Consider the following 15,103-nt stretch of genomic DNA (forward strand, 5'->3'; position numbering starts at 1 on the left):
TTAAAGCAAAACATGCTTGTATCATAATTTTTCATTAATTGTAATTCAATTATTAAAATTCATTTTCACCAGTGGTTTTAGACTTTTGGACCCAGCTGAAAGTCCCACTGCTATTATCAGAAAATGTACTGTTAATTTTAAAAGCAGCAAGTTCATTCGTATATTTACATCAAAATGAAAACTTGATTACTTACAGGTATGTACACTAGTCAACATTTGAAGCAGATCAAAACCTTTCAACAAAAAGTTGTCCTAAAGCCTAAAACCAAAATGCATTCTTTTCTTAAATGTTGACTACTATATACACAAATGCACAGTCTCTTCTGTCGTTCCTGTAAGAAGTTATCTTTACAGATGCCAATAAATCTTGGGGGATGTTCTTGTTGGAAGTTGAAATGAAATAAAAAATAAAAAAATCACACAGTCAGATTTTTCATTTATATTTACAGTAATATTGCTAAACAATGTGACAAATAAGGATGCCCACAGAGTCTCTGTAGATACAAGACTTTTGAGATTTAAATGAATTCATAAGAGTACAAAATAGGACAACTTGGAGTATTTTAGAATCAGGTCATATGGTCCCTGTTGAGAGGATGCTCTCAAACAAAGAACAAAGTTTGTGTGATTCTGATACAATTATTGGTCATAGTTATCAAATAAATCAGGGCTATTAAGTTCAAATGCTGTTTTAAAGCAAATTTTACTTGTACGATAATTTTAGATCTTATTTAAACTGACAAAGTCAGTATATCTGTCTGCTTTTTAGTTAAGCTTTGATTTTCAAAGATAATAAAACTCAAAAAACACAGTAAAGTACATTTATTGTTACACACTGATTTTATTGTAGAGTTTCCTTAAGGTTCTCCCAGTCTAAAAATGAGATGAAGTAAAAGCTGCCTCTTAAAACATGAGAAGACAACTAAATTATTCACAGTTCTAGTTCACAGAACATCCTGTAAGATGCCACGGACACAAGTTACGTTTTCAAATGTGTTTCCTGTAATTGCACAAAATAAAAGGCAACATTTGTTTGTAAAACATTGGCCACGCCAGATTAAAAATAAATATACCTCCACTATACATTTAATGATCGATTCATACTGTGTGAACGATCGATTTCAGTCTTGTTTATAGTAGGTTTCATAAGGCCACATTTCAGTCCATAGCCAAGTATGCAAAGGCCACACACAGTTTTGTCTTACAAATTACAAATATTAAAAATATTTAAAAACAAAACAATACACAATATGATAAATGTGTGCCCTTAAAGGGACAGTCCACCCAAAAATGATGTTCCTCGTGTTGTTCCGAACCTGTATGCATTGTCTTTCTTCTATGGAAAGCAAAAGTTATTGAAGCATGTTGGTAACCAAATGGTTTCATGGATAAAAAATAAATAAATACTATGGAAGTCAATGGGACTCAAAACTGCATGGTTACCAGCATTTTTCAAAATATCTTCTTTTGTATGCACAAAAGAAATGTCATACAGGTTTGGAATAACTTGAGGTTGAGGAAATGATGAGATAATTTTCATTTTTAGGTTGACTATCCTTTCAAACAGCCTAAATACACAAATAATACATTTGTTCCTTTAAAACGTTAAATCAGTAATCCTGTTGACTGTTATTCTCACTCACTCCATGCCATTTTTCATTTAACCGAGCATTACTGAATCATTTCAATTCAAATTGGAAGAAAATATCCTTCATGGGATCAGTATTTTGGGGGTATAACCACAATGGGCTCCCCATTTCTAGGCCGCCACATTAGAACCTGGGCATCATTGGCATTAGGCTTAAGCAAGGCGTTTGTTGGGATGGGTTCATTTTTAACTAGGACTTGAGGCTGTTCCTGGATCAGTGGCTCCACAACTGTGGCTCTTTGACCCAGAGGCTTCAGTGGATCCACTTTAATGCAGAGCTGCACCCTCCAGCGGATGGTTCGGAGTAGCACCATCTCAGCTGTGGTTTCGTTCATGGCCACAAGCCATGTGGTGAAGCGCTGGTCCCTTTGGATGGAGCTCAGGAGAGGGGGACTGCTGGTGGTGCCCACTGGGACACTCCACGTCACACTTGGGCAGAAGTTGTCATTCATGCTGACGGTGAGTTTGGTGTTCTTCTTAGTGGGACCCACTATTGTGTACATCTCAGTGGTGCAGCCGTACCAGGGGTAATTCACACCATCTGAATCACTAATGGCCTGGATCTGCCCACATTTCAGCTCTGGGAGCTCCCAGCTGGATCTAAAGAGGGAAGATGAAACTTCTTTCTCAGATGTTGTTCTTATGATGAACACTCTTAATAGTTAATACACTCTTGCATCGGCGATGTTCCCTAAATACTTAAATAATTTAACCCAGCGCTGGGTAAAGTATGGACGAACCCAGCGATTGGGTTGTTTAGACCCAGCAGTTGGGTTAAACATTTAACCCAACTGTTGGTTGAAAACAACCCAGCATGTGTTCTGTCCAATATTTACCCAGCACTGGGTTGTATTTAACCCAGCATTTTTTAGAGTGTACTCTGCAGTGAATGGGTGCCGTCAGAATGAGAGTCCAAACAGCTGATAAAAACATCACAATAATCCACAAGTCATTCATAACTCTAGTCCATCAATTAGACAAGTTTTTAATTCAGACTGTTCCGTTGAGACCTCTATCTATAATATTGCTTTCTCAGTGATGCTTTTATCAGCTGTGTTCTGACGGCATCCATTCACTGCTGAGGATCCTTTGGAGAGCAAGTGACGTAACGCTAAACTTCTCCAAATCTGTTCTGAAGAAGAAACAAACTCATTCACGTCTTGGATGGACTGAGAGTAAGCAAATTCATTTTTGGGTAAACTAGCCTTTAACAGTAAAACAGTAAAGAGCATTTGTTTGTTTAAGTTTCAAATCAAGAAAGTTATAAGGACTACATAAGATCTTCTTAATTAACAACCCCATAATTTCCTAGAGAATTAATGTTGTGATTAATTTTGGTAGAAATAAAGGCTCAGCTAGTTTTCCTAGGACTGATGCTGGTAAAGGACAAGCCTTTTGTCCTGTTAGGGGTGTGTTCAGCTTTGCTGCTTTTGAGGAAACAATCTCAGGAAATTGCACCATAAACATCACTAACATCCTGAAAAATCGTTTTTACATATTTCCTCAGCAGCATCATGCCACCTAACTACACACACAAAAAAAGAGTTTGTTCAGTTCATTTTAACAATATTTCAATGGTATTTTACTGCCCTGTAAACCAAATGATGGTAGTTTCTGATACGGATATGCAAAACTGTGTTTTTGTTTTATTTCTGCTTAATATGCATCATAATATGCATAATAAATGCATATTATTAATAATATTATTATTACTTTTAGACAAAATAATTTTGCAACTTATAGGTGCAAATTTATTGTCATTTTCGTTTTGATTTTTAAAGTGCGCCTTTTCACCTGAGAATGAGTGGTTATTATTTATAAAGTTAATGCTTAAATAGCAGTTAAGAGTAATCATCCAAACAATACATTAAATAACATATTTTACCAATGAATATTGCTGGGTGCAAATCTTTAGAGACCCATAATGTGTGCCATTTATGGGTTCACTTGAAAATAAAGGTTGTAGAAATGCAGGACCATTTTGAGTTCCACAAAGAAGCTTTCTGTGATTCTTGTGAAGAATATTATAATACTGTGAAGAACACTTTTCACTATATAGAAACTTTTGTGCAGTGGAAAAGTTCCATGGATGCTAAATGTTGTTCCTGGAACCGTAGATGTGAATAATAAACCTTTATTTTTAAAAATGATTTTAGGTAATCTGAATATCAGCCTCTAGATTCCCAGGGCCCAAATCAATAAAGTATTTAGTAGCTAGGTGTATCTTTTCGTATAGCGAACACACTTACGCTCCTTCATTCCCATATATATTGAAGAAATCCATTTGATTGCAAGCCTGGATCCAGCCGACGGTCCAGATCTCTTTGCAAAGCATGGGTGGCACCTGCACCTGAGCTGATGCCCTGAAGTAAGGCGTGCGGTATCGCAGAACCACATTAGATGACTCATCGATAACAGTCGGACTGGGATCAATGGAGGCTTGCAGTTCCAGGACTGTGATGTTCTCATGAAAACTTGGCTTGAGTTTTACACTCTGTACACATCCCATGGTGGAGCCTCTTTAGACTGGCAGCACAAACACCCATCAGTAACCAGATGAAGCAGTAACATTCATGATGAGAGAAAAGGGGCTCAAGTCTGTGGTCACAGTGCTATGACATGATTCCTGGCATGTCAGCATAATGAATCATTTCACATGTCTTAATCTCTTAATACAGCATTAATAAATCCCAGGTCTTTCCCTTCCTTCAGTCAAGCTATATATAACAATATAAACCTTACATATTCAATCTTATAGCTATTATAATAAATTTAAATTTAAATTAATAAATAACTATATCGTGCTGGCTGGTTAAAATACATGTCAGCTCATACGTGCCTTTGATTTAAAAGCAGAAGTATCTAATAAGTAGCACCTGACAGGTACCGTCCAATAGTGCGGCATTACGACCTGTTACGCTGCGCTCCAGTCAACAGTCTTAAGCCATCGAGTCGCTTCATAATTAAAAAGGTCCTTCATGATGACAAGAAGAACAAGCAACATTACTTGAAGTTTAAATCCACAGTCCCGTTACAGGTCGAACTTCACGCTGTGTCTTCTGGCATGACTTGAGACCAAAATTTCTAATGGCAAACCAAATGTCGGTGCTCTTAATTTCCGCGTCATATCTGAGAGATATAAAGAGCTTGACCAGTCGGGTTACTTTGTGTCGCCCTAGTCCTGTTATAGGCTAGTCAGGTTCCTCTGGTGTAATACAATACTTCAGCTGTTGGTCTTTTTTTATCCAAGCGGCTTAGAATTAGACTTCCCTTCTTGGCGACGTTTTGCATCCTGGGTAATGTAGTTTTGATTCAGATTTTTGTTTGTTTGTTTGTTGCAAATGAAACAGATGATGAACCATTTTATGAGAAGCATAAAAGACTGCAGTGGATGACTGTTATTTATAAAGCTTATCGGGCACACTGTATAGGCCTAGATATTGTAGGCTCAGTGGAACTATTAAATTCAGTATACAAATAAGTTTTCATGTTTACAATTTTATAGACGCTCTTCTCCGAAAATAATAAAACGGCAAATAAATGGGGTGAGATATAACCTACATGGAGTAGCCTAATAGGGTTTTTTGGAATAGCCTATTTGTTTTAAATGCTTTTAACGTTCTCAAAAAGGACCTTTTTTTGAAAATTTAATTTTTATATGTATATATATATATATTTAAAGCGAATAATGTTATAGCGCAGACTCGTTGCAGCTATGCAGTGCAATGCAAAAAAACCCCAAAACAAACAAAAAACAAAAAAAACAAACAAACAAACAACAACAAAAAACAGATAGATAAATAGGCTACAATCATTTAGTCTATTTATTTATTTAAGCAAGGACAAGGTGATTATCTTAGCTGAGTGCCATTTGTTTATCTAGATTTTCGGCAGCATGTGGATGCGTCTCATGTATCCAGGCGGCTGGAATGTCTATTTTTAGTATAACTGGAATAGAAGTCGCAACACTTAGAACAGAGCAAGACATGATCTGGGAATGGACATGGTAGACCGTTCACTGCCTCTCTGTGTGAAGAACAGGACAGTAAAACACATTTAGGCTGGAAGGTCCGTAGAAAATCAAAATGCCTGCGAACCAGACTCGATCCAGGGCGAGGGAGCGAAGCAATGTGCTGAACAGACCCGAGTTTATGTCTCTAAATCAGCCTCTGAAGAGCGGTAGCGCTGAAGCTCGCGGCGCTGCACGGAGGCCGTCGCAGAGACACCAGCAAAGTCAAAACCAGCAGGCGCAAACGCGCAGAACGAGTCGCCCGAGAACAATAAGGAAAAGAAGGAATTACCAGAAGAAGACTGCATGCAGCTAAACCCCTCATTCAAAGGCATCGCTATGAACTCTCTTCTGGCCATTGATATCTGCATGTCTAAACGGCTCGGTGTGTGCGCGCACAGCACATCGTCGTGGGGAAGCGTGCGCTCCATGATCAAGCTCCTCGCGCTCACTGGCCATGGCATCCCGTGGATCTTCGGCACAATTTTGTGTCTCACGAGAAGCAACACGTTGGCCGGTCAAGAGGTTTTGGTCAATTTGCTGCTTGGTGAGTTTTAGCGCATTTCTGATAAGGAGTGCACACTGGTTATTCTGAAAATGTGTGTGGCTATATAAACATCACTATTTTGGTCACACATATAGGCTGATTGAGAAATGTAAACCACCATAGACCGAGTGTGTGACAGAGAGAGTATATTCTCGTTTTATATACTTGACTTTAGGATCATTTTTAGGACAATGTAAATTAATAAATTCAGAATCATTTCAGTGCAATGTTGACTTTATTTGTATTTGAACAGTTCTATCTGAAAGGTGGGCTTGGATTTAAATGCAATGTAGATTTTTTTTGTCCCACTGTACATATGAATTATTTGATTAAAATGACATTCAAATCAATCACGTAGGCTACATCATTGAGAATGAAAATATGAGAATGACTGAGTAAAACTGCAATGGTGATTAGGAAAATCACAGATGATTTTGATGAATTTGAAATCGCAGGGTTTTTTGCAGCTTATGAGGATGCTATTGGGTTTGTAGGTCAGTGGATGAGGGAATACAAGGATATGTGTTCTGACTGACAGACATGTGAATACTTCATTAAACTCAAACATGAAAAGCTACTCTAGAATTTATTATTTTCATTACTCCTTTAATTTGGCTTTCTTTTAACGCAACTGAATTGAAACTGAAACCCCAAAATTATTATTCTCTCATTATTTACTCACCCTCATGCCATCCCAGATGTATGAATTTATTTGCTCTCAAAAAACATCTGAAGTAAAATATTTCAGAATGGTAGGTCCATAATGCAAGTAAATGGTGACCAAAACTTTGAAGCTCCAAAAAGCTCATAATTGTAATGTAAAAGTGTTCCATTGGTTTAATCCATTTCTCTGAAGTGATTGAGTAAGTTTTGGGTTGTGCATCTTTATTTTATAGCAGTCTTTTTGGTGATCACAATTTTTTAAGCTTGATTACATTTACTAGTGCAGTCTTGTGCTCTGCGCATGTGTGAAATATAAACCTTGAAATATCAGTCTTGCCAGAGATGTTCCTATTATTATGGGATGATACCAACCTCTTGAGCTCTACCACGGAGAAAGCTTAAAGGTAAGCTTGGATTATGTGCTTTGATAACCAATCAAATTATAGCCTGGATATCATTGAGCATTCAGTAAATCGCTGTTTGCAGATCCCATAGAAACGCTGAATCTGGCTATTTTTTTATTGATTTTTTTATTTTCCGTAAAGCCTAAAACTGGCTTAATCAATGTTCAAACAAATGTTTAATGGCAAATATATTTATTAAGAGATAGGCTAAGATTTTTCCTCTCAAAAACAATTTATTCACCATACTAGTTTGTCCTCCATTGACATCTGCAAAAATTTTTCATGAGCTGAATCTATTCATTACAATATGAATCCATGTGATCAGGAATTTCAAGTGAGGGTGAAAGATTTCCTCATGCAGATTTTGCCACGGTTTTAAGTTTTCTTGAATTTGCCACATTGATCAACAAAAAGCATCTTGGTTTTAAAGTGACTTTATGTGAGCTATTCATTGCATAGATAAAGTTTTGCAAAAAAATGGACACAGCTTTTGAACTAGCAACAACAAATTTGAATCTGTGACATAAGAAAGTAGAGGGACTTTGGAACATTCCTTGATAGCCTATTTCTACTTATTTGTTATTTAAAAGCAATATAAGACTTGCAAGAGCTTGTTATAGCTGTATACACTCTTAAAAATAAAGGTGCTTCACGATGCCATAGAAGAACCTTTTTGTCTAAATGGTTCCATAAAGAACCTTTAACATCTGAAGAACCTTTCTGTTTCACAAAAGGTTCTTTGTGGTGAAAGAAGGTTCTTCAGATTATAAAAAGATAAGGAAGAGATGGTTCCTTTGACTGAATGGTTCTTTGTGGAACCAAAAGTGGTTCTTCTATGGCATCACTTGAAGAACCTTTTGAAGCACCTTTATTCCTTTATGAGTGTATCATCATGACAGGTGTGATGACTTGTGGCATGACAGCCATAAACATTCTTGTGAGTTTGCTATTGCTTTAATAACGTAAATGTAAATGTCATTGCTTTACAGCTCTCTTACTGGATGTGATGACTATAGCAGGCATGCAGAAGTTGGTGAAGCGCAAAGGGCCATGGGAAATGGCACCCAGTTTCCTCGACTACCTGGCCATGGACATCTATTCTTTCCCGGCAGCCCATGCAAGCCGAGCGGTCATGGTATCTAAATTCCTGTTGGCACACTTGGTGCTTGCAGTTCCCCTGCGTATTTTGCTTGTGTTATGGGCAGTCCTAGTTGGCATGTCCCGTGTGTTGCTGGGTCGCCACCATCTGACAGATGTCGGATGCGGCTTTGCCTTTGGATTCCTTCATTACAGTTTAGTGGAGATGGTGTGGCTGTCTTCCAACACTTGCCAGACTCTAATATCCATAGGAACATTCAACTGGAGCCCCCTCTACTGATCAGTACGTGTCTTTTGAAGAATTTCAAAAGTTGCTGTATGTTTTTTTTTTTTTTTTCCAGTTCAGGTTAAGTGCCCTACATCTGTTCTAAAAAGCGAATGATAGAAACGTGCACTTTTCTAAAACATTAACCTAAGCAGCAAACATCCATAAGCTTGATCTGACCATTTCTTGTTCCATTTCTGCCAAAGCAATATAAAGTTTGGAGAAACACTTTGGAAAAGCATCAGGTGCACAGTTTTTCCTTTCGCTTTAAAAGAAAGGATGTTTTCATTGCTAACATTGATGAAGGCCAAATCAGTATGTGATATTTATATCAATCGGCTGATGGATTTTATTGATCACAGTAAGTGAGCGAAACATTTGCTCAGGGACTATATCAAGCAGCATAACGAGTCATTTCAGATTTCTATTTTCTTGGAATTGTATATAATTTTCAAACTATTTACAATGCATTTGAGAAAAAGTTGTAAATGAAACCACCACAGATTATTTTGGATTTTTTGGGTATCTGGAGTTGAAATACGATTGTACTGACTTTTCATGATACTCTGACTGCATCACATTTATATGAATATAACTACTTAAGCATTCAAACTGAACATTTCAAGCACATTTTTTCACTATTACCAAAAATTGCAATGTTGTTTATATAATTGTATGTTGTTTAATTCCAATCGCTGCAGCCCCAGATGTGCCATTTTGTATGATTTCCACAGCAGTGTTATGTATGGTATGGGCCTTCTGGAAATAAATGAATCCCTTCAATGAACTTTATACATGATTATTGTAATCCAAACATCTTGTAGAGTTGTACAGATTGGGGGGAAGAAAAAAAAGATACATAAATCAGTTGTACGTCTTTTATGAAGAGAATTTATTAATTTTGTGTCAACTTAAAACATACTGTGAATATGTATGTATGCAAGTGTGTGTGTGTTTGGATTCTTCATGCCTAAAAATGCAGAGATAAATACTTACAATGGATGCGATATGAATAAAATACATTTTATGGAACATGATGACAACTTTTTACATTATAACATTAAACAATCTCAAGATTATCTCAAAAGCTTTTATGATCTGCAGATGGAAAATGAGAGACAGAGAGATGAAGAAAATCATTACTTTATTGAAAGTTGATGTGATAAAATTACTGAATGTTTATATAAACGTGCAACAGAAGAGATCAAGCTTTTATTGAGATGGTTGCTTAATATCTCAGCAGCTGTCGATGTCAGTCTCCCCACCCTCTTTTGCTTATAGCAGTGATCTGCCAGTTCCTGACCCTGACTCAGCAGTCTATAAATACCAGCAGGGGTCAGTCTCTGAGTCCATGTTCATGCTACCGACTATTAGAAACCCAGCAATGCTCTTGTGACCTACATACACACATGTGAAGACTGTTCACTATTGACATAGAGTTGATTTTGGTTTAATCAGCTTCATACGCTATTGAAAAACCATATGAAGATCCTGGTCATTTTATAGAGTTTCTTTAAGCAAAATTCCATTGCAGATTGAGCAAAATTCTTAAAGGTATTAAAGTCAAATTCGGTCAAACAAAAATACTATTGTTCTTTAAGAACAATTACACAACCTTAACACATGATGAAAAACTGATGAATAAATGAATGAACGAACGAATAAACAAAATAAATAGGAGTAAAAGGAAATACATATTGATCTGTAGTTTAAAATGAACTGTTTTCATGTTCTTTGTCTAGTTTCATAGTCAATAAATATATCTTTGGAATGTAATAAAAGGATTCAATTCAACTGTAAATGTATAGGTTCAGGCAAAGTAATAAATACAACTCCAGTAGACATGCCTTTATCTATTTTATTATTAGACTTTATTTTCACCTATTATTTACAGAGAGGACACAGGCCAAAATCAAACCCTCTCACTGAAGATTAGCCTACATTAAGTGTAAACTCTGCATATTAATTGACAAGTATTAATATAATTATTATTAAATATATTGGACCATTATCTAAATGTAATGTTTGCCCAAACCAACTAATTTACAAATGTAACTGAATCCCTACATTCTAAAGATATATTTATTGACTAAGCATGAGACAAAGAACATACTGTCACCTGAAAAGAAAGAGTTTTAAGAGCATAAAAAACTTTACTGAAAAAAAAAAGTACTTTTTGACATTGACCATGTGTTGTGACCACTGACCTTTTGGCCAAATAGATAGATAGATAGATAGATCCATTGAAGCAAAATATGCTCTTTGGTCCATTCTCAAACAAACAAATAAATAAATACTTTTTTTTTTTTCATATAATTTAAGTATAATTTGTATAAAAAACAAAAAAAAAACAAAAAAAAACTTGTCATTCCATTATGTTATTGCGTCAGATGCCATGCAGGGCAAATTAAAAGCTTTGACAATTCATAACGCAGTTTATTGAACAACTGAACTTAAGACAGATTAAAACACAATTTGCTTTCACAATTGCTTTTTCATCTTTTTATGTATTTATAAAAAAAAAAAAAAAAACACATACACACAACACGATACAGGGGCTTGTTGACATGCGCCTTATACCATGACGTATATCCGGTTTAGTTCACTAGCATAAAGAGCAGGGACGTGCCCGACAAGTTGAACGCACCGTTATTGTCTAAAAATCAAACACTTCTGCAAATAATTGTCGACAATATGGCAGAGAGTGACTGGGATACCGTGACTGTTTTGAGGAAGAAGGGATCGGCTGCACAGTCAAAGTCGAAGCAGGTATTTCACCGCCATCTGCTAACGTTACATAGTTTGCTGACAAACACATTGCTGCTGTGACCAGCTTTCAAATGTTTCGCCTCGAATAATGCGCAAAATGCCTTTAATTCGTCAACGTTTAAAATATCGATCTGGGAATAAATACAGCAGAAATATTATCGTCGAATTAGTCAGGGTACGAAACGTCGTGGAAGCCTAATAAAAGCAGTTCACGGAGTTTCGCTTTACATAACACACACAGTACTTCTGTTTCAGGCTATAATTACTGCTCAGAGGAAAGGAGAATCCGTCGAAACCTCGAAGAAATGTAAGAACACTTAAAACCTTTTAGTACATATTCCATGTGTTTTCCAACTGGAATTAAATGAATCATTTCATTTTCGAAGGGGCTGCTGGACAAAACAAACAGCATGTTGTGACCAAGAACACAGCCAAGCTGGACAGAGAGACAGAGGAGCTCAGCCATCAGAGAGTGCCTCTGGAAGTAGGGAAGGTGATCCAACAGGGCCGGCAGAATAAAGGCCTCACCCAGAAAGATCTGGCTACTGTGAGTATTTTACAGATTTACTGTATGATTCATCTCTAATTTCACCGCTCATGTGTAGTTATTTAAATGTAGTCATGTGTTTCTTGCAGAAAATCAATGAGAAGCCACAAATCATTGCAGAGTATGAATCTGGGAAGGCCATTCCCAATAACCAAGTCATGGGGAAGATTGAGCGAGCCATTGGTAGGATTTAGATTTTACTGAACTATCTCATTGACTGTCTCTCATACTTTTAATACCAGGGAGGGTCATTGTAGAAATGCCCTATTTGTAGGCCTAAGTGTCACTTGAAATATATTCTGCAATCATCAAGTTTCTGATAATGGGAATCCCAAGATAAAGTTGATTTGGTGTTTGGCCTGTAGTGATCTCTTTATGGAATAAAATCAGTGGGGTCAGTAAGACTTATTTATTTTTTTTAAACATGAGTCTCTTATACTCCTTAGGGCTGCATGAAAAATGCAGTGAAATTATTTAAGTGTCATTTTGGTTTCAGATGTTTTCTTTTTATTTTAAAATGTCACTTACTCCTGTGCTGGCGAAACCATTTTCAGCAGCTGATGTTCCAGTCTACAGTGTCACAAGATCCTTCAGAAAACACTCTAATATGCTGATTTGCTGCTCATGAAACATTTCTCATTGTCAGTGTTGAAAGCAGTTGTGCTGCTTAATATTTTTGTGGAAACTGATACTTTTTTTTTTATGAATAGAATGTTCAAAAGAACAACGTTTATTTGAAATGTTTTTTTTTTTTAAGTTGAATTTATTCATTTTAATTATTCCAAAAAAAACAAAACAATCTTACTGACCCCAAACTTTAAACTGTAGTATAGATCATTTTAAACATTTGTTAAAAGAACTAGTATTACTTTCGTGTATTTTATATATAAAAAAAAAAAAAAAGTACTGCATTCCTTTTGAGCAGAACAAACATTATCTTAATTAATTTTTAATTCAACATTATTTTGATTCAAAGGAATTTCATTCCTTTTGTTTTTCTTCATTGTTTAAATGTATATTTTTTTTCGTTTTTAGGCCTTAAGTTGCGAGGAAAGGATATTGGGTTGCCTCTTGATCCTGTCCCTAAGAAGAAATGAGTACAAAATCCTCGAAAGATCCACCATTCACTGAAACCTTTCAGTACTTGTATGATCTTTACAGTTAATCTTTATTAATTGCTGCATTACTTCATATTTTCTCGATTCAATGGTGGATCAGACACGCTCATATTGCCACCTACACAAAAGGCTTATTATCTAACGTTTTATGTCAGATGATGAAGACTTGGATTAATAATTATTATTATTATTTTTTAGCTTGCTCACTGCTTTGAAATAAAAACTTATTTCTATGTCTGATTAAGTTGTCTTATACATGATTCTGCGCTATTTCAATAACTCATTATTTGAAGTATTGGGAATCTCGTTTTGTTAAACGCTTTACTATAATATATATATATATATATATATATATATATATATAAAAATGATGTACTATGCAAATGAACTTGCACTCGGAACCATTAAACGTCTCATGGTTGCAGTCGGACTCTTATTTAAGCGGACGTTGTTGCCACAGGCAGCCGCTGGCGTTGTTTCAATAAGCTGCTGTTTTTTCTCGAATTACCACACGAGGAAACCATGAACGGTTGATCAAATCTGAATACGACAGAAGACCAGGTTCTCATAAAACTACTTTATTTCGATATTTCAACTATCAGGGGGTCGTTCATTGCTAAATGCACTAAACAAAGCCAGCAAAATGCAGAGAGGATTAGTATCATTGAAGCCTCGTTTTGCTTTCGCACAACTGGTGAAGACTAGCGTTTGAAGTCGCTGTTCTCCCTTCATCAAACCTGCTGCCTCGGGACATTTTTCTAACGGCATGATCAAAACCGAGACGGCGTTTGAGATGTCCGCCGTCATGAGAGATCTAGCCAGCCGTCTGCCCGCCCTTCATCGTTCCTCGCAATGACGGAGCGCTGTCCTTTAGCCGAGAAGGCGCTGTCGGAGGGCTTCGCGCGGCTGCGCTTCAAGGACACCTCGCTGCTCATCTGGCAGCAGCAGCAGCTGGAGCTGGAGAGGGCGCCTCCCACCAACTACCTGAGCCGCAGCCAGAGCTCCTGGTACAGCCAGTACGGCAACCAGGCGGTTGTGATACGGGACAAAACAAGACAGAAAGACTCCGATAGCACTGGACAGTCCCGGATTTGTGCTGTTATGTGATCCGGTATTCTTGCTGTGACTGATCATTCGCAACACATTTGAGTGTTACTGTCAAGTTTAAAGTATTTGTGATCTGTCCACATATCGTAACTCAAGACGGTCGGGTGCTCATGTTTACACTGAGCTTCTTTATATAAAGTAACTTAACGCTATTTTTAACATTTATACAATGCAACAGCAGTATCGTTGGAGGAACATTACCTGTTTATTATAGTTAAGAGACTAACGAATACCAAAACCCAATTTAACCAATTGAAAATCTAAATTTTAACCAAATTAAAAGTGAACACACAATTTATAAAGTTGGATGCCCCAATTTAACAAATTCCATATACTCTTTTCAAGTTGAAGTATGTGATCTTTGGTAGCAATATTATTTATTTCGTTGCAAAAGAAACATTTTTATTACTAAAGATCCGAAGGCACTGTATTATACGACTGACACAGTGTAAATAAACGAGATATGTATCGAATATGTATTCCTCACTTAAAATATATCTCGTATACATTACAGTGGGGGGTATGTGTGGGTGTGGGGATACTGTTACTTTGTTTCATTTAATATAGAAACATCCACAATTTCGTAATGTGAATTACTTAAGTTTTCTCACTTAAAATGTTGTATATTTATTTGCGACAGAGCAACTTTAACAGTGCCCTTTTAACCCTTTAAGTATTATGTATGTTTTTCATGTTTCCTTGTATGGAGCTTTGATGCCTCCAAAAATGTTTGTTAAATCAAGATTTAAATGAGGTTTACAAACTTAAGTTTGTACATTTTGACAGCTTGACCTTCTTACACTGCTCAGACAGCATTTTTCATTTTATTCTTGCGTTTTAATGTCTTCTAAAACGAAAGAAATATATATATATAAAAACATTAAGTGCACTCAAATAAATGTATCTAGATAGTAAAAAGACACTCCTA

At 36.4% G+C, this 15,103-nt stretch overlaps 4 protein-coding genes across 4 annotated transcripts; 3 read left to right on the forward strand and 1 right to left on the reverse strand.

Annotated features, from left to right (window-relative positions):
• Window positions 1–821: 821 nt before the first annotated feature.
• fam78aa (family with sequence similarity 78 member Aa) lies at window positions 822–4,892 on the reverse strand. The gene is made up of 2 exons (XM_058776436.1): window positions 3,898–4,892; window positions 822–2,248 (listed from the first exon to the last, which is right to left on the reverse strand). The coding sequence occupies exons 1-2, from the start codon at window positions 4,155–4,157 to the stop codon at window positions 1,720–1,722; spliced, it is 789 nt and encodes a 262-aa protein (XP_058632419.1). The 5' UTR covers window positions 4,158–4,892; the 3' UTR covers window positions 822–1,719.
• Window positions 4,893–5,494: 602 nt separating this feature from the next.
• On the forward strand, window positions 5,495–9,666 carry plpp7a (phospholipid phosphatase 7a (inactive)). The gene is given in 3 exon segments (XM_058776500.1): window positions 5,495–5,839; window positions 5,842–6,204; window positions 8,261–9,666. Coding segments are annotated over 3 exon segments (858 nt in total). The 5' UTR covers window positions 5,495–5,733; the 3' UTR covers window positions 8,650–9,666.
• Window positions 9,667–11,216: 1,550 nt separating this feature from the next.
• On the forward strand, window positions 11,217–13,308 carry edf1 (endothelial differentiation-related factor 1). Its single transcript, XM_058777548.1, has 5 exons — window positions 11,217–11,403; window positions 11,659–11,710; window positions 11,790–11,950; window positions 12,040–12,133; window positions 12,986–13,308. Exons 1-5 carry the CDS (start codon window positions 11,329–11,331, stop codon window positions 13,045–13,047), a joined length of 444 nt encoding a protein of 147 aa, XP_058633531.1. The 5' UTR covers window positions 11,217–11,328; the 3' UTR covers window positions 13,048–13,308.
• Window positions 13,309–13,456: 148 nt separating this feature from the next.
• On the forward strand, window positions 13,457–15,097 carry LOC131541653 (putative uncharacterized protein BRD3OS). Its single transcript, XM_058777549.1, has one exon. It carries the CDS (start codon window positions 13,921–13,923, stop codon window positions 14,173–14,175), a length of 255 nt encoding a protein of 84 aa, XP_058633532.1. The 5' UTR covers window positions 13,457–13,920; the 3' UTR covers window positions 14,176–15,097.
• Window positions 15,098–15,103: the final 6 nt, after the last annotated feature.

The sequence above is a fragment of the Onychostoma macrolepis genome, chromosome 05, assembly GCF_012432095.1.
Source record: "Onychostoma macrolepis isolate SWU-2019 chromosome 05, ASM1243209v1, whole genome shotgun sequence".
Lineage (NCBI taxonomy): Eukaryota > Metazoa > Chordata > Actinopteri > Cypriniformes > Cyprinidae > Onychostoma > Onychostoma macrolepis.

What these genes read in the sequence shown, in the direction of transcription:
- edf1 (XM_058777548.1), top strand. Translation starts at nt 11,329, where the DNA reads ATGGCAGAGAGTGACTGGGATACCGTGACTGTTTTGAGGAAGAAGGGA. An exon ending in CACAGTCAAAGTCGAAGCAG is followed by an intron (nt 11,404 to 11,658) that starts GTATTTCACCGC and finishes CTTCTGTTTCAG; the next exon opens with GCTATAATTACTGCTCAGAG. An exon ending in GAAGATTGAGCGAGCCATTG is followed by an intron (nt 12,134 to 12,985) that starts GTAGGATTTAGA and finishes TTTCGTTTTTAG; the next exon opens with GCCTTAAGTTGCGAGGAAAG.
- LOC131541653 (XM_058777549.1), top strand. Translation starts at nt 13,921, where the DNA reads ATGACGGAGCGCTGTCCTTTAGCCGAGAAGGCGCTGTCGGAGGGCTTC.
- fam78aa (XM_058776436.1), bottom strand. Translation starts at nt 4,157, where the DNA reads ATGGGATGTGTACAGAGTGTAAAACTCAAGCCAAGTTTTCATGAGAAC. An exon ending in ATATATGGGAATGAAGGAGC is followed by an intron (nt 2,249 to 3,897) that starts GTAAGTGTGTTC and finishes TTCCCTCTTTAG; the next exon opens with ATCCAGCTGGGAGCTCCCAG.